Source organism: Corapipo altera, unplaced genomic scaffold, assembly GCF_003945725.1.
Source record: "Corapipo altera isolate COAL_440 unplaced genomic scaffold, ASM394572v1 107b, whole genome shotgun sequence".
Lineage (NCBI taxonomy): Eukaryota > Metazoa > Chordata > Aves > Passeriformes > Pipridae > Corapipo > Corapipo altera.
Genome location: NW_020884951.1, coordinates 2830186 through 2846435, shown reverse-complemented (window position 1 = coordinate 2846435; position 16250 = coordinate 2830186). Strand labels below are relative to the sequence as shown.

General features: G+C 38.1%; 1 protein-coding gene across 6 annotated transcripts in view; it reads left to right on the top strand.

The window, feature by feature from the left end:
• ZC3H12B (zinc finger CCCH-type containing 12B) overlaps positions 1–15946 on the top strand; it is a 28994-nt gene extending 13048 nt beyond the window's left edge. For 4 of the 6 annotated variants that reach the window (XM_027663207.1, XM_027663202.1, XM_027663205.1 and 1 more), the window contains 5 exons: positions 4495–5266; positions 8134–8273; positions 8972–9206; positions 9293–9399; positions 9939–15946. In XM_027663207.1, the coding sequence (XP_027519008.1) occupies positions 4656–5266; positions 8134–8273; positions 8972–9206; positions 9293–9399; positions 9939–11359 (2514 nt within the window). In that variant the 5' untranslated portion in view covers positions 4495–4655 and the 3' untranslated portion in view covers positions 11360–15946. Of the gene's footprint in view, positions 1–863; positions 1459–4494; positions 5267–8133; positions 8274–8971; positions 9207–9292; positions 9400–9938 lie in introns of those variants that run through there. The other 2 variants (XM_027663206.1, XM_027663204.1) reach the window with 2 other exon arrangements.
• Positions 15947–16250: the final 304 nt, after the last annotated feature.

Below are 16250 nucleotides of genomic sequence, written 5' to 3'. Positions count from 1 at the left end.
GTGACAGTGTTACCCAGATTATTTTATTACTAAAAAAAAAAAGTAATGACAGTCTCTTTGAGTGAGTCCAGTTGATTTAATTTCCAGTTGGGAAGGAACATATTTTGCTGGTAGTTTAAATTAATATATATGTGTGTATAAGATAATGTAAATTAGTCTTCTAAAAATTGGTTTAAATGGATTACTTCTGGAAAATAAATTGTTAAATAAAACCAGTGGAGAAGGTAACAGTAAATTTGAAAACCCAAACAACCTCCTTTCTCTTCATCATACTTTAAAGGCTTTTTCCAGTCTTAAGAACATATGGCTTATCAGTCTTATAAGATTTCCACTGGGAAGGGGGTTAGGAGCATTTACTAGAAGTGGAAGAACAGGCATGATAAATTTAACAAAGGCCAAAAACATTCTTGTGACATCAAGCTTAGAGAGATGACAACTTCTAAAGAAGAATGGAACTCTTTAAACTTGGATCAACAGAATCATACTGTTTGTCCAGTGCCAAAGCAGTATAGTGTCAATAATTTGAAAAAAAAATAGTCTTATTGCACGTATTGTAAAGTGTCCCTTAGCTGAAATATTTTGTAAGCTGTGGATGCAGTGTGCTGATAACCTGTTTTTAAACCTTCTTTTACAGTAATTTTTTTGCATATCCTTTTTTTTTCAGTTTTGGCATGGTACAAGGTTATACACAAGACCTAATTAAAATCCATTCCAGGTTAAGCTATTAATAGGGGGGCTCCCTCAGCCCCCCCTCCTGTCAGGGAGTTGCAGAGCCAGAAGGTCCCCCCCGAGCCTCCTTTTCTCCAGGCTGAAAAAATATGAAAATAATATGAATATATGAAAATATGAAAATATATGGTTCTTCTTTATTAAAAAAGTGTTGATTGACTCAAAACTTGACCTTTTAGGATTTTTTTTACATACCAGTCATTAGCACTTAATTAGCTTCATTTCCTAAGGAAATTAGGCTTTTGAGCAGCTGTCTCTGCATGTGTTTGTGTTTTTGTTTGCATAACTTGTAGTGAAGTCTTGTGGAATGTTACTGTTTTTCCTGCTTACAGTAATTATATATTACTGTATAAAGAGTTTGCAGATTAATAATCTTTGATTCACGGAGACAATTTAGCATTCATTGTTGTTGTTTTTAGGCCAATACGGTCCTGTCTCAGAGACCCTTTGACATTTTTATGGTTCTGATTATCAAATTTTATTGCTCTTCTAGAGCTGTTGTTCTCTGAAATCTCTCATAGGCAACAGAAACCCACCACCTAATATAGGGAAATGGTCAAGAAAGCAAGCCTTCTGAGACTTACTGGCAGAGCTTTAAACTAGATTAATCAGGGGAAAGGATGTGCTTCTGAGTGTCAGAGAGGAGCCAGGAAACACCAACATTTTAGGAATCAGCAGGGAAACACCTGTAAATTATCCCAAAGGAATTAGGAGAGATCCTCCCAAAGGGTAAAGAGGCCATTCTATGATTCTATGAGTGGTATATCAGGGGCTGCGATTTTCACCATCTTATTACCTAAAACCAAAAGGATGAAAACGCAGAATGAATAAGCTCTGACTTATGTGCACACTGGTGATTCTTTCATTTTTCCTTTGTCACTTATAATGCTTTGTAAAATGTCTGTACTGTTTTTCAGAAGATACTTTTACTACATAAAATTTTGGGTTTATGTTTATTATATTTGCTCTATATCACTAAATTGGCATATTCCTGCATGTCAACATTTCTGTTATTATTCTTTTGATTTTGGTATCTACTGAACGTTGTTCTGTGGAAAAATTTAAAATTCTATTTTTAGAAAGAAAAACAAAATTAACAATGACAGAGATGCTCTTCATGTAGCTACACTAGATGCAACTTTACCACCAGGGCAGACTCCCAATACTTACATTTAGTCCCTAGTTTTGGCATTACTGTACATCAAAGGAGTTACACTGCTGTACATTAAGGGAGTATTTATTCTATTATTTGCTGGTTTGGTCAACCACAGTAATTAAATAAGAGCCACTGTGGTCTCTTGTGGAAATAGGAATCCGATTTTTGAAAATACAGGTATGTTTGATAATTTCTGCATATAAATAATTCATGTGCTTGGCTGAGTGCTCATGCTCTTTTGAGGAAAAAATCGTCTTCTTTTAATGCTTGCTCATAGTCTTAAGGGATGTGAGAGATATGAGAGCAGATTAGAAAGGTGCATGAAAGAGAGATAAATTTATTGTTAGTTACAGTAGTGACCAACAATTCTCCCTAAGACCATGAACTAGACATTTATTTATTTATGTATTTATTTGTTTGCTTGCTGCTTTTGGGTGCATGAGGAACTTATTAAGAAACTACATCTTTGACAAATCTTTGCTCCAGTGCCAAAATTGTGCCTCTTTTGAGAGTCATAAAAATTCTTATAGAAATCCTGGTGTCATGGTTTGAGATAGCCCCAAAATCCAATTCCCTAGCTCCATTCCCCCTCCCACATCTCAACCCAATGTGAGTTGGGTTTTTCCAGACAAAACACAACCAGACTCAGAATGGGGGAAAGGGAATATATTACAATGACTGTACAAATAAATACTATAACACATTATACACACAATCACAACTATCTCTACCATGACATATAGTATTTACAATGGATCAGATCTCCTCTCCCCTCCAAATAAAAGTCCAGGAGGGAAAGAAGGCCAGATCCCTTCCAGTCTCTCAGGGCAGCAGCTTCTTCAGAGTAGCAGAAGCAGTCTGTCTCTCTCTCTCATGCATGCAGCTGTGGCTGGCTTTCTGCCAGAACTCACGAGGGAGGTATCCAAGCTCCCTCGGCCCCTTGATGCAGGCAAAGGGGTCTTCCGTGGGCTTCGTAACCCCAGACAAGGCCGTTTCACCACGTCATATCACGAAGACGCAGGGGGTCTTCGTGATGGTCTGGTATCTCCAGGAGATTCAAGCTCCTTGCAGGGCCTCTGTGCCCTGTCTCAGGCTGCGAGCTTCTTAGTAGCTTGCAGCAAGGGAGGGCCTCAAGGTCCTCCACACACCGTCCTGGCTGAGCTCTCAGGACGACTGAGCTTCTTAGCTCCTTTACTCCATCTAGGACTTCTAATCAGTAAGAGTCCACCCCCTCCATTTTTGGAGGGATCTCGAAGTTTAGGGGAGTTTTGCAGTTCTTACCCCCAAGCTTCTCTCTGTAGAAACTTAGTTCTGTTCTCTGCTGCTGTTCTTTCTCTCTCAGGTTTGCAGAAGTTCTGCCTGCTTTGCTGCATGGTTGTTTTGCTGCTCTCTTATCTTTTGGCTCTGCGCCGCCGCTTTTTCCTCTGGTCAGTGCTGGCTGCTGTGGCTTTCAGTATCTCTGGTTGCTGCTCACAGTGGAAAAGCATCTCCCAGCTTACAGCTACAGACACATAGTCCAGCTTAACACTGTTCCAAGTCTCTGTAGCCCCCAGCTGGGGCTGGGGGCCCCAGAGGCCCCGAGGGGCTCCGGGCCCCTTTCCTCGTGGCTCCTACAACATGGCTACTTCTTCTAACTCCTAAACTACAACTCATCTCTTCCGGTCTGGTTGTGGTATGTTTACATTTCTGCAGGAGCGCCCATTGGACAGGACTTCAAAACTTCCAGGGGTTTCCACCCCTGGGGGTTACCACTTTTCTTAGCCTCTGGGGGGAAAACAAGGTTCAAACCACTACACCTGGGAAAGAGCTTTTCATGCACCCGCAGCTTATTATCTGCAGCATTTGCCAGCACAAAGATAACTGACCATGCTGCAAAAAGCAAGACTTATCAAAATTAAAAAGTGGATTTAAAATAAATGGTTTCTTCAAAACTATTGTTATTTTTCATTATTCACATTGGATTTTGCATTCTCAATCTACTGTTCTGCAGAGGAGAGGAACTTGCAGCTTTCTGAAAGTAGGCCTCTAGCCAGTTACTTTGATAATCAGTTTTCTCTGATTACCTGCATTTTTATATAGGTCTTAGTTTACCATTTTATGTAAAATATATACTGCTTTATGTGCAATTGCTTTTAAAAACTTTTTCAAAATCTCCATGATGTTAGTTAAGCCCTTCACAGGTTAACTTGAATCTTCTAGTTAGTCAGAACTCTCTCTAGAATTCCTTGAACAAATATTCTTCTGGTATAAGACAAGAATTAAAAGTTTGTATCCTGACTTTCTGACAAAATGCAGTAATATCCATCCTTGCTTTGGGAGTTTTCAGTACAGTAGGTACAGTAAACACAGCACAAGATGATCATCTTGTAGGATATTTTTGCATCTTGTTCCTGACCTTTACATGTCTAGCAACCAGTTTAACTGGGGGGGGGGGAGAGTTGAATTTGTGATTACAGAGACAATGTAATTATAGGCTTTATTATGATCAGTTTTACATAGAAATGTGAGTGACTAGGGACTTCTACTGACTTGTAAACAAAATCATTGTAGTTGAGTATTTTGCAGAATTGCTTGAAACCTAATTTTTAACTTTACTCCCTTTTTTTAAGGAACTTCATGTTGGTGTTGTTTATGCCAGAACACAGTAAGCAAGGCAAATTGACTCCAGCCTGGTGTAAACTTTTAACTGGCCATGATGCTATTGAATATGAATTCCAGGTGGCTTTGGAAATGAAAGAGAACTGAGCTCTCTGGCTGGAAGCTGAACGTGATGACGGCCTGGTCTATGGTAGGGAAGCTGAAAATGGAGAAGAGGCACTCCAGAGAAGACAGAAATGTGGAACAAGATGCAGGGGAATGCAGTGCTGAATCTGAGGAATGGACGAGCTCAGAAAGTGAGCCTGAACAACCATACTTCAGAAGCAGCTGTAGCACTACTCAGTGGAGAGAAAAGGAGGTTTCCACCAAACCACATAGGCCACTCTGCCGGTCCCCTTGTTTGGATCGCCCAAGCTTTTCACAGAGCAGTATCACGCAAGACTTGAAGGTAGATGAATGCAAAACAAATTTGGACAAGGAATACCAAGCTAAAATGGATTTTGCTTTAAAGCTTGGGTATGCAGGAGATCAGATCCAGGCTGTACTGAATAAATTGGGAGCAGATGCACTCATCAATGATGTTCTAGCAGAGCTTGTGAGACTTGGCAACAAAAGCGAGTCAGAGGGACAAAGCACTGCCAGCAGTACCACCAGTACTCTGGTGCCAAGAGGCCCTTGCCCAAAGGAAATTGCAAGCCCTGAATTGTCACTGGAAGATGAAGTTGTGGATAACAGCGATAACTTGAGGCCAATTGTCATTGATGGAAGCAATGTCGCCATGAGGTGGGTCTGCCTGTCACAATTTTTGAAATAAATAAATCACTAAAATGTTTATAAGAAAAATCGATGTTGATGGCAAAGTAATTTTAAGTCATGTATACTGTTACACTGAAAATACATCTATTTTATGGGCTCCTTAGTCTAGGATTTTAATTATACTAATTATGTAATTATGTAATCCGTATTCCAGTTACCCTCCCCTCCTTTTAAACCCAAGTTCTCTCCTCAAGTCTTTTGTTCCAGAAATCTACCTGTAGTGTGCTTTTGTGTGGATGGTTTAATTTTTTGAAGTTCTTTGAACAATGTTGAAAATTGCTTCTGGACATTAAAAAAGGTAACTAAACAGGGGAGGAAAACTTGGTTCTTTTTAAAATTACATGCTCTGTATGCTGATGATATTCAGTGAACTTCATGGTATGTGGGCTCCAGCTGATCAAGCCTGCTCAGGATTCCAAGTAATTTAACTGTGTCGGTACAGGGATAATGCATGAGCTAAACCTGCACTAGCACAGCTGTGGTGCTTGCCCCACCTTGAGTCCTGTGTGCAGTTTTGGGCAGCACAATATAAAAAAGACATGAAGCTATTAGAGAGTGTCCAGAGGAGGCCACGAGGATGGTGAAGGGTTTGGAGGAGAAGCCGTGTGAGGAGCAGCTGAGGGCACTTGGTCTGTTCAGCCTGGAAAAGAGGAAACTGAGGTCAGACCTCATTGGGGTCTCCGGCATCCTCCTGAGGGGCAGCAGAGAGGCAGATACCGATCTCTTTGCTCTCGTGACCAGTGACAGGACTCAAGGAAACAGCTGGAGCTGAGTCAGGGGAGGTTTAGGCTGGTTATCAGGAAAAAGTTCCTCACCCAGAGGGTGGTTGGGCACTGACCAGGCTCCCCAGGGCAGTGGTCACGGCCCCAAGCCTGACAGAGCTCAAGGAGCATTTGGACAATGCTCTCAGGCACGTGGTGGGATTGTTGGAGTGTCCTGTGCAAGGCCAGGAGTTGGACTGGATGGTCCTTTTGGGTCCCTTCCGAATCAGGATATTTTATGATTCTATGTACACTTGGCTGTGAGGTCAACACTCAACCAAGAGATACCTGTCCCATGCCAGTTTTGAACATGTCTGCAGAGTACAGAGTTCAGCTATCCAATGACTTGTTTATTATTGAGAAAGTAGAATTTTTTATGAGGGAGTTATTTAAAGACTGTTTAGTGATCAGTGATACGAAGATTTCTTCAGGTACCGTTCATACAATAGATTTCTTTGGTATCAACCTTCTGCTCTAGAAGAATTTGTAATATGAATTATTATTTTTTCGATGTATCACAAAAATTCAAGTTTTTAAAGGTATATTGAGTACTCTGACTTTTGAAATACATAAACTCTTCAAATCCTATAAATGTATTTTATATACAGGATTTTCCAGTGCCAAGGGGTGGTCATATCAATCCAAAAGATGCTTCTATAAAGCAACATCATCAAAACTGGATTTAACATTGCTTTTTTATTTTTTTTTCTGTGCCTGTTGAATTTGCAGTCTCTGTATTGCTTGAGTTACTCCTGAGCATAATGTGGCAGCAACTGGAGAAAAGTGTGTGTACTCTTACTACTGCATAGCTCAAATCTGATGCTGTATTTATAGAATTATAGAGTATCTCAAGTTGTAAGGGACCCATAAGCATCATCAAGTCCAACTCATAACAAAATGCATATGCATTTAAAAGGGTGTTAAATTCTGTAAAATCTAAATGTGTAAAAATTTGAAGAAAAATACTTTTAGCCACTTTGCACCTTCTGTATTCAGTATTTAAGTTGTGAGGATTTAGGCTATGCTGGTGATTCATAGTTATACAGAGGATATTCTGTCTGACTTTGGTCTGCCTCAGGGTTACTTTATGTAAGGTCCTGAGCCCAGGAAAAGCAAAGGAGCATAGCAAGAGAGACAGAGAATGACATCTCTGTCATTCTACAATAGTAACAATAACAGCAGCAACTTTTAAGTGAAATTTTGAACGACAATCCATAGAATAATGCTAAAGACAATTTTAATATGACGGAAACCTCTTAATTATGCATAATCTGCTCTGCAGACTGAGAATATCTGAGAAGTGCAAGGTTTATACACTTCTCATGCTTAAAAATAGTGTAATTATTGATGATACAAATAGAGATTGAGTAAGATGGTTAATTAAGATTCTCCTTGGTTTCTATCAGACCTCTTAAGAATTTCTTTTTTCTCTTTCAGAAACTTCTTAGACCTCTTTTTAAAAATTAAACTCCTTTATCTGAATTGTGTGCTGTTTTAGAAACTCTTGTGTGTTTCAGAAAGCAAATTTTTCATGAGGATGGGACTTCAACAACTTTGTCATGATTATTTCTCTCCTATAAAAAGTCCTAATAAAAAACATAGAACGTTTCTTATCAGAGAAACAGATTTTATTAATATCGATGTTTAAAAGCACTTACCACCCATGACAGCTAGTACTGTTAATTCCTTTTCTGTGGTAATGTTTTATGGTGTTACTTAAGGTAAGCCCATTCTATCAGGGAAAGTGATATTTTTCATTAGCTTAGCTAATAAAATGAAAAACCAGAAAAACTTCATGCATATTTGTTTTTGCTTTGAGGATTGTGAAATTTTACCATTTCTATAGTTTTTAAGTAGCAGGGTTGCTGTAATCTGATGGCTGATTAGCTCTGTACAATTGTCTTCTTCCAGTTATGTAAGCAGGTCTAATAAAACTTTACAGACTTTGTTTTCCTTATATCCTTTGACCATGGCAGCTTTAGAAGAAAGAAAACAATCAAAACCACCACAACAAAAACCAAAACCAAATGTAACGTTTGTCCTTGCTGTTTCTAAAATTTGCATGTTCTTCAGCCATGGGAATAAAGAAGGATTTTCCTGCCGGGGAATTCAACTAGCTGTTGATTGGTTTCTGGAAAAAGGACATAAAGATATTACTGTGTTTGTACCTGCATGGAGAAAAGAACAGTCTCGACCTGATGCACCAATTACAGGTAACGTGGATTTTCTTTGACTCCTTGGTTAAAAATAAAAAATAATGTCATCTTTCTAATGGGTCCCATGTACAGGACTGTGGATGTGACATTGCATGATGTTGCACTCAACTGTTTGTTTGAAAACACTACAGTTTCATAGATGAAGAAACAAGCATTTCTGTGTAAACAATACTGTGGGGTTTGGAACATTACTGGATCGTATGAACACTTTTGAGAAGCAATAGTCAAAATTTTCCCATTAGCAAACATTTTTAAGCATATAAGAACTGAGTCTTATTTACTGGGTGAGTCTGAAATAAGTAGTAACGGGCCAGGGACTCAGTAGGGTTATCTTGAACACTGAAGAGGCAACATGTGTTTTGACCCATACAAAGTACTTACATTTTGCTCTAGGCTAACAAGAAGGCTGTTGTAATACAGTGTCAAGTGAGTTCTTGACATGTTCCGAAGACTTAATAAAGGTACGTAGCTGTAGAGTGGTTATGAAGTTTAAATATTGAGTATTTACTCAGTGCTTTGAAACCTCAGAAATAAAATGGCATTCTGCTTCTAGGTATTTTTTAATGATAATGGGGACTGTATATAATTGCAAAATACTTCGTCAGAAAAGAGGGCAAGAATTTTCATATTTCAAAGGCTGCATTTCTTTATTTTAAAACCTTTTTAATAGCCGCTCAACTAAAATTATTTTACAGATCAAGAAATCTTACGTAAATTGGAGAAAGAAAAAATTCTTGTTTTCACTCCATCTCGAAGAGTTCAGGGAAGAAGAGTAGTTTGCTATGATGATCGATTCATAGTGAAACTTGCTTTCGACTCAGATGGCATCATTGTATCAAATGATAACTATCGGGATCTTCAAAATGAAAAACCAGAATGGAAGAAGTTCATAGAAGAGCGGCTGCTAATGTATTCTTTTGTGAATGACAAGTATGGGTTTTTCTTCAAAAGTAAGGGAATTTGCTAATTCTGCATCCTCGGGAAAAACTGATGAAGTTTCCTTTCTTTTTCTTTAGATTTATGCCTCCTGATGATCCTTTAGGACGCCATGGTCCAAGCCTTGAAAATTTCTTAAGAAAAAGGCCAGTTATTCCTGAACATAAGAAACAACCGTGTCCTTACGGTAAGTGCCCAAGTCAGATTGATTTAATGCATTTAAAGGTAGATGAAGCAAGCAATTAACATCTTGTCATTAGTGGAACAAAGAAATGCACCATTTTTCAGGTTGCCATCCAAGCACTATGTCCATTTTTCTACCCTTCATAAACATTTATAAAAACAATGTAGCAGAGAATTAAGATGTGTGGATAACACACCTTTTGCTATTTTATTCGGGTTTGTAGTCAAGGAAAGAGATTAATAATTATACAAACTGTGTTAAAACTGGTTTGTTTTATGTAGCACTGAGTATGTTGTCAGTATTGAAATCATGAGGCAGTAGGAAGAAACATGGTATGTCTTGCCTTTGATGCAGTGATATACATTGATACAGGCAGCAGAGTCTCTGATTGCCTGTATAGACCAAATACGTAATTATTCCTTAGGGGGTTAATATAGAAATATTACTATTGAGAAGTGGTGAAAGATATAAAGAAAAAAGATAGCAACTGGTGGTATTGATGAGTTTTTGATTTATTTAACCTGAAAACACTTTTCTTCCAGGTAAAAAGTGCACCTATGGGCACAAATGTAAATATTATCACCCAGAACGTGCAAACCAGCCTCAAAGGTCAGTAGCGGATGAGCTTCGAATAAGTGCCAAATTATCTGCTGTGAAAACTATGAGTGAGGGAGCCTTGGCCAAATGTGGCACAGGGCCATCCAGCTCCAAAGGAGAAATCAGTTCTGAAGTGAAACGCATTGCCCCAAAACGTCAGTCAGATCCAAGCATTAGGTCAGTAGCTGTGGAGCCTGAGGAAAAGTTATCAGTAGCCCGGAAGTCCGAGGCCAGCTCTGTCCCGTCTCTGGTTTCTGCACTAAGTGTACCAACGCTCCCTCCACCAAAAAGCCATGCAGCTGGTGCATTAAACACTCGTTCTGCAAGCAGTCCAGTGCCAGGTTCCTCACAGTTCATGCATCAGAAATCCTCACTGGAACATATGTCCAGTGTGCAATATCCTCCTATACTAGTCACCAATAGCCATGGCACCTCAGTTAGCTATACTGACCAGTATCCCAAATATGAGTCATTGGGGGACCATGGCTATTATTCCTTACTCAGTGATTTCTCCAACTTGAGCATAAGTAGTATCCGAAACTCAGATTATTACGGGGCTGATACGGACCAGGGGATGTATTCTAGAAACTCAAGCCCCTGTCCTGACAATTGCTTAAGCCATACAAGTAATGATTCTTATTCCTCTTACAATGACTTGTATCTGGGTGTAGCAGATGCCAGTCCAGAAGACAATGTGAAGAGCCACAGACTGCCATCGCAAAATCGTCTTCAGCCTTTTCCCCATGGTTACCATGAAGCCTTAAATAGAGTTCAGAGTTATGGAACTGAAGAGCCTAAGCAAACCCTTCGCAAACAGTCAGTTTCCCACTTAGGCCTACATGCCCAGCATCCAGTTGTTGGAGCACGGTCCAGTTGTCCAGGAGAATACCCTGTGCCTCAAAATGTTCATCCGTCTACTGCACAACCAAGCCGTGCCTTGGTCATGACAAGAATGGACAGTATTTCCGACTCGCGGCTTTATGAAAGTAACCCCACACGGCAGAGACGGCCACCCCTGTGCCGAGAGCAGCACGCCAGCTGGGATCCACTGCCGTGTGCATCAGACTCCTACACTTACCACTCCTATCCACTGAGTAACAGTCTCATGCAGCCCTGTTATGAACCTGTCATGGTAAGAAGCATGCCTGAGAAGATGGAGCAACTCTGGAGGAATCCCTGGATTGGGATATGTGGTGAGCCACGGGAACCTCATATCATCCCAGAACATCAGTATCAAACATACAAGAACCTCTGCAATATTTTCCCTCCAAGCATTGTCCTTTCTGTGATGGAAAAAAATCCCCACATGACAGATGCACAACAGCTGGCAGCTGTGATTGTTGCTAAATTAAGAACAGGGCGTTAAAGCACTACAGCCTCTTTTGGATAAATGAAACTGTACAGCACATAGGACCCAGAGGAAAACTTACATGAAAGGGCCAATCTATTGTAAATATTTTCTACTAAGGTGGTATAAAATCCTGTACACAGTAGCAATCATTGTATGCTGAGGCACTATATAAAAGTTGATTGTATTGCAAATTTTAAGATTTTAAATATAGGGATTTTTAATAGTATTTTATAGGAAATGCATACCTTGCTGCATGGATAGCTCATTAAGAACTATGTCACATTCAGTGTCTCAAAGCTGTTACTACAAAATTAATGTTAGCAATTATACTGCATGTATTAGTGTACACTTTCAATTTGCTTATAAATACCTAATCGGCCTCTAAAAGTATGCTCTATACACACCCAGATGACTTTTACGGTTTCAGCTTTGTCACTGGACACTTCCTACTGGCATCTTAAATACTGAAGAAAAAGTAAATTTGATAAAAATTAAAATAATTTGTAAAAGGAAAAACTGATTTCAGTTTTTGAATGTCAATATGGTTGTTGGTACTTACATTGCAGACCTGTTTCTCAAGAGTTTGAATATCTAGTACATTGTCCAATATGTTGATGCAATCCAAAAGAACCCAAATAAATACTTTTTTAAATTAGGACCAAAACATACAGTGTAAAGGCATGAGTGCCATTCAATAAACTAAAAGTTTAACTGTAGCTTCTCTCTTCAGAATTGCCTCTCAAACGTGGAGTGAGCAGCTGCTGGCTCAAGTGACCAGACAAGCTGAAAGTAAAGTGCCAGTTTTATGTAAACTGGATTACTCGACCTGAAGCAGTGAAAATGAGATGTTAACATGGACGTTCATCAGTACCTACAGCCCTTTCTCTGGGAGCAAGGAAGGTGTTTGAGTGAGCCTGGCATTCAAGAGGGCTGTACAAGATCAACTTGAGAAAGGGTGGAGGGGGAAGGCTGCTTCTTGAAAAGAGATGCTCCAGTTTGGATTTGTGGCAAAGCTGTCCTGGTTCTTGCTCTTCAGATCCACGCAAAGGTGTGCATTTGCCTCGCGAAGGCTTTTAGAGTTCCTGTTTCAACAGGTGAGATAATTTTGTGTGGCAATTGTTTGCGCAACTGGTATCTTGCTCAGGGTGGAAACCTTTGTAGCTAAATGTCTCCAAAAGAGGCGTTTATTGGTTTTTTTAAGCTGCACTGACTGGACGCCCTTTTTTGAATCCACTGTATATTTCAACATTTTGAACCATGGCTAACTCGACATGTCTCGAGCTAGGACTTGTTGACTTCTACTGTAGTTTTTTTCATGAAAGTTGAGAAGGCCTGGTTTATGGCCTTTTGTTTCTTCATGAGAAGGTGTGACACTGCCTAAATGTTTCTTACTGTGAAACACACAGAACGTGAGGCTGCAGTCAGGGTTGTTTCTGGTGTTTTGATAATGGCTTGCATGCTGCTTTCTAGTTATCTGTTTGTCTGAGAAACAAAGTTACATCATTTCCTCCACTTGTGTTACTGTAGTGGTTGGTTTGATTCAAAATATCTCGTGGGCTCTTTATCATGTGCAAAATATGTTCCTGTCATATAAAAAAACCCCACAAATGAACCAACAACAAACCACAATTATGGGTGCAACTACAGTTAATTTACTGACATTTGATAACTGTATCATTGCACACAGGATAAATATTCTTGTGTTGGTACAGATGATGTATAAAATGACCATGTCATTATGTATTTGAAATGAGGTGACTTGAAGGTGACTCTGTATTTACCCTCGGTGTTTAAAAATAACTGGAGTTTTAATTAGTTGGTTATTCTGTTAATGGGGAAAAAAGAAATCTTCAGACACTTATGATAGTTGGGGAAAACAGATTTAACTCTTGACCAGTTTTCAAAAACATTTCATATTTTTTATTTGCAAATAATTCTTATTCTCTTCTCTTGCATGGTATAAGCAGCTGAGAGCAATGCCTCAAATAGCCAGAAATGACCTTTTGTTTGTTGATACAAATTGTATCTCTTTTTCTTGATTGTATAAAAACTGTGTATAAAAAATAATCTCTAGATTAACTTCAGTATTACATTTTCACCACAATGTTTGTGACACCATGTGTCACAGGGAAGTAGCCCATGAGTAATTATGGAATTTTTTTTATTTAAAATGGGCACTTGTAGTTTATAGACAAACAAGGACAACTTTTCACAACCAGGTTTTATGTGCACAGATACTGCGTGTACATCTCAAAGCATTACATAGGTATCTTCAGTCTATTTATTAAGCAGATACATTCTTGCACTAAACTTTATGTAAAAATGTTGCTGTTAGCTCATCTGCATGTGTTTAAAATGTATCAGTAATTGCTATAGACCTTACTTTATTCTAACATTAATTTATAAATTATTTAGGTATGATATGAAGTTTATTGTGTGCTCATGTTTTCCATCTTGCATGGAATTAGATATTTGTATGCAGAAAAATGTTTGTTCCGTTTTTCTCCACTTATAAAGATAAGCTATTTTAAGAGAGGTTTAGTAGGTGTTTTTGATGTTTTCTAATGTGGAAAACCAAGCAGAGATTTCTGTATGAAGTGTTGGGTGGCTTATGGAGATACCCACTTTTGTAGGATTTGTCCGGTCATTTAAATTTTCACTAACCTTTGTTTTAATGATAGAATAATTCCTTTTTTAAAATGAGAATGCTATGCTAATACAAACCCAGCAAACTATTTCTCTAAGGCACTTCAAAGGCAAATTGTCTTTTTCTAGGAAGCTATTTAGCATCCACCATGCATAGTTACAGAATGGGCAATGGAGCCTTGTGGAAATAACCTGCAAATTTTGTGCTTATTTAGTCCTCCTTAGAGGTAATGAAACTTTTCTATGTGATGTAGTCCTTCCTGATCAATTACTTTAAGTGATAATTCAGTCATCCACGTCTGTTTTCAGATATGTTTACAAGACAATTCAAAACACTGACACGTTCACTAATCTTTAGCGCATAAGCTTAGATTTCTTCTTACATGGAAGAGTTGATCTTATTAACACCTGATCATAACTGTCTATATTGTAAATATGACTTCATATAAATGCTCTTTTTGAGAGCATGGTATTTAAATGTTCTTAAAACTGTAAGAGAACAGTTCTAGAAACTATATTTTAATAAAATCCATGAAAATACAATTCTAGATGAGGGGGAAAAAAGTGTGAAGGTAAAATCATGGACTATTGCAGTCAACAAGAGTTAAGCAGTAGATTTTAGTGCTTTACTGGGGCCAGAGCATTCTCTGGGAGTTCTGATTTTCTTATCTTCCATCTTTAGCTATATTACTTTCACATAATTTGTCACTTAAAAGTGTGTAACTTTAAATTCATAAATCAAAAAACAAATGCTTTATGGGATGTCAGTCTAAGTTATTTAATGTTTTTTGTAAGAAATACATGTCTGTAGTATAGTAAATTGTAGATGATTTCACTGCTGTTAGTCTGTTGTTGTCATATTGAGCCGCAGTAGTTGGCTTTATTCATTTGTAGAATTAAACATTACTGTTTAATTGTTGTAAAATTTTATAAATCTCTTTGGGTTTTTTTGGTTGACCCAAATATAATGTAAGTCTTAATGACAAAATGAGTGAAAATGGATGTTAAACCAGTATGTGGTATTCTTAAATCTCTGTAGTAATAAGTGTACACTGCACTAGTTGCTGCTGCATGTAATTTATTTACTAGCATGAGTCTGTTTAGCTTTTGTAAAAAATGCTTTAACTTTAAACTTAAAAACAGGTGTGGAGTATGGTTGCTGAGAACAAGTAGAAGGAGCCTCATTGAAAAAAAACCAAATAAACCCAAAACATCTATGTGAGTTTCCCCCCTACCTACTTTTAATGCCAGTTTGTCTCAAATTATGCATTTTGGCATTTTGAAATTCTTAATGATAAAGTCAGAACATACAAAGAATTTGTCCAAATTATAAAGTTATAAAATACTTGGTGTTATGTGAGCATACCTGTGATGTACAGCAAACCACAAACAGGAACACCTGATTATTGTAATTTTTAAAACTCCATGCTAAGGAGAAGGAACATGCATCATTTCTGCAAAGCTTTGCTCCAGAGTTGAAATGTTCCTTGATCTTGATTTGCCAAAAGTTTACCTGAAGCATTAGTATTCCAGGATTCCTAATGGTCAGATCTTTAGATCTGTCACGGTTACTTCTGTGGCGAGTGTTCAGCTTTAATACTCCTCTTATGTACCCACAGCCTGTTGGTGTGACAGAGCCCTCATTGACTGTATTTCCTGCAATATTTCAAGTGGAAAAAGACAAGTGTACCATCACTTAAATTATTCTCACGCCAGTGTCTGGTTAGCCTTTGAAGAGCCATTTTACAATATTGATGATTTTGGTCTGTGGTATTTAAAGTTTGTAAATGTATTAAAAGAACTGCAAGAATCTAAAAGAAGTAGAGGCTATCACCTGTTCCCCCCTGCTCTGTGTAAATGTTTTGCACAATTACTTAATAATATGAGACGTTATAGTTTATATATCTATAAATATATAAAAATTTCCTTATTTAATAAAACTGAGAGCCATTGGATTATTTGTTTCTAGTTTGTTTTTTTTTCAACCCTCATTAGACAAGAGCTCAAAAAAAGCTGTTTTATCCAAAAAAGCTGTTGTAGTCTGTCCAAATTATGTCTTGGTATTTTTTAGCTGATTTACTGAAAAATCCCAAATTATCTAGCTGGGGTAGTGGCCGACACACACCAAGTGAACCTCTACCAAAGGGGGAAAAAGTTAACATACGGTACAGTATTTGCCAGCACCACACATTCCTTTTTGAATTGTATGCTTGTTTGCAATACAGAATACAATATTTTAAGTAATTTCATACTCTTTGAA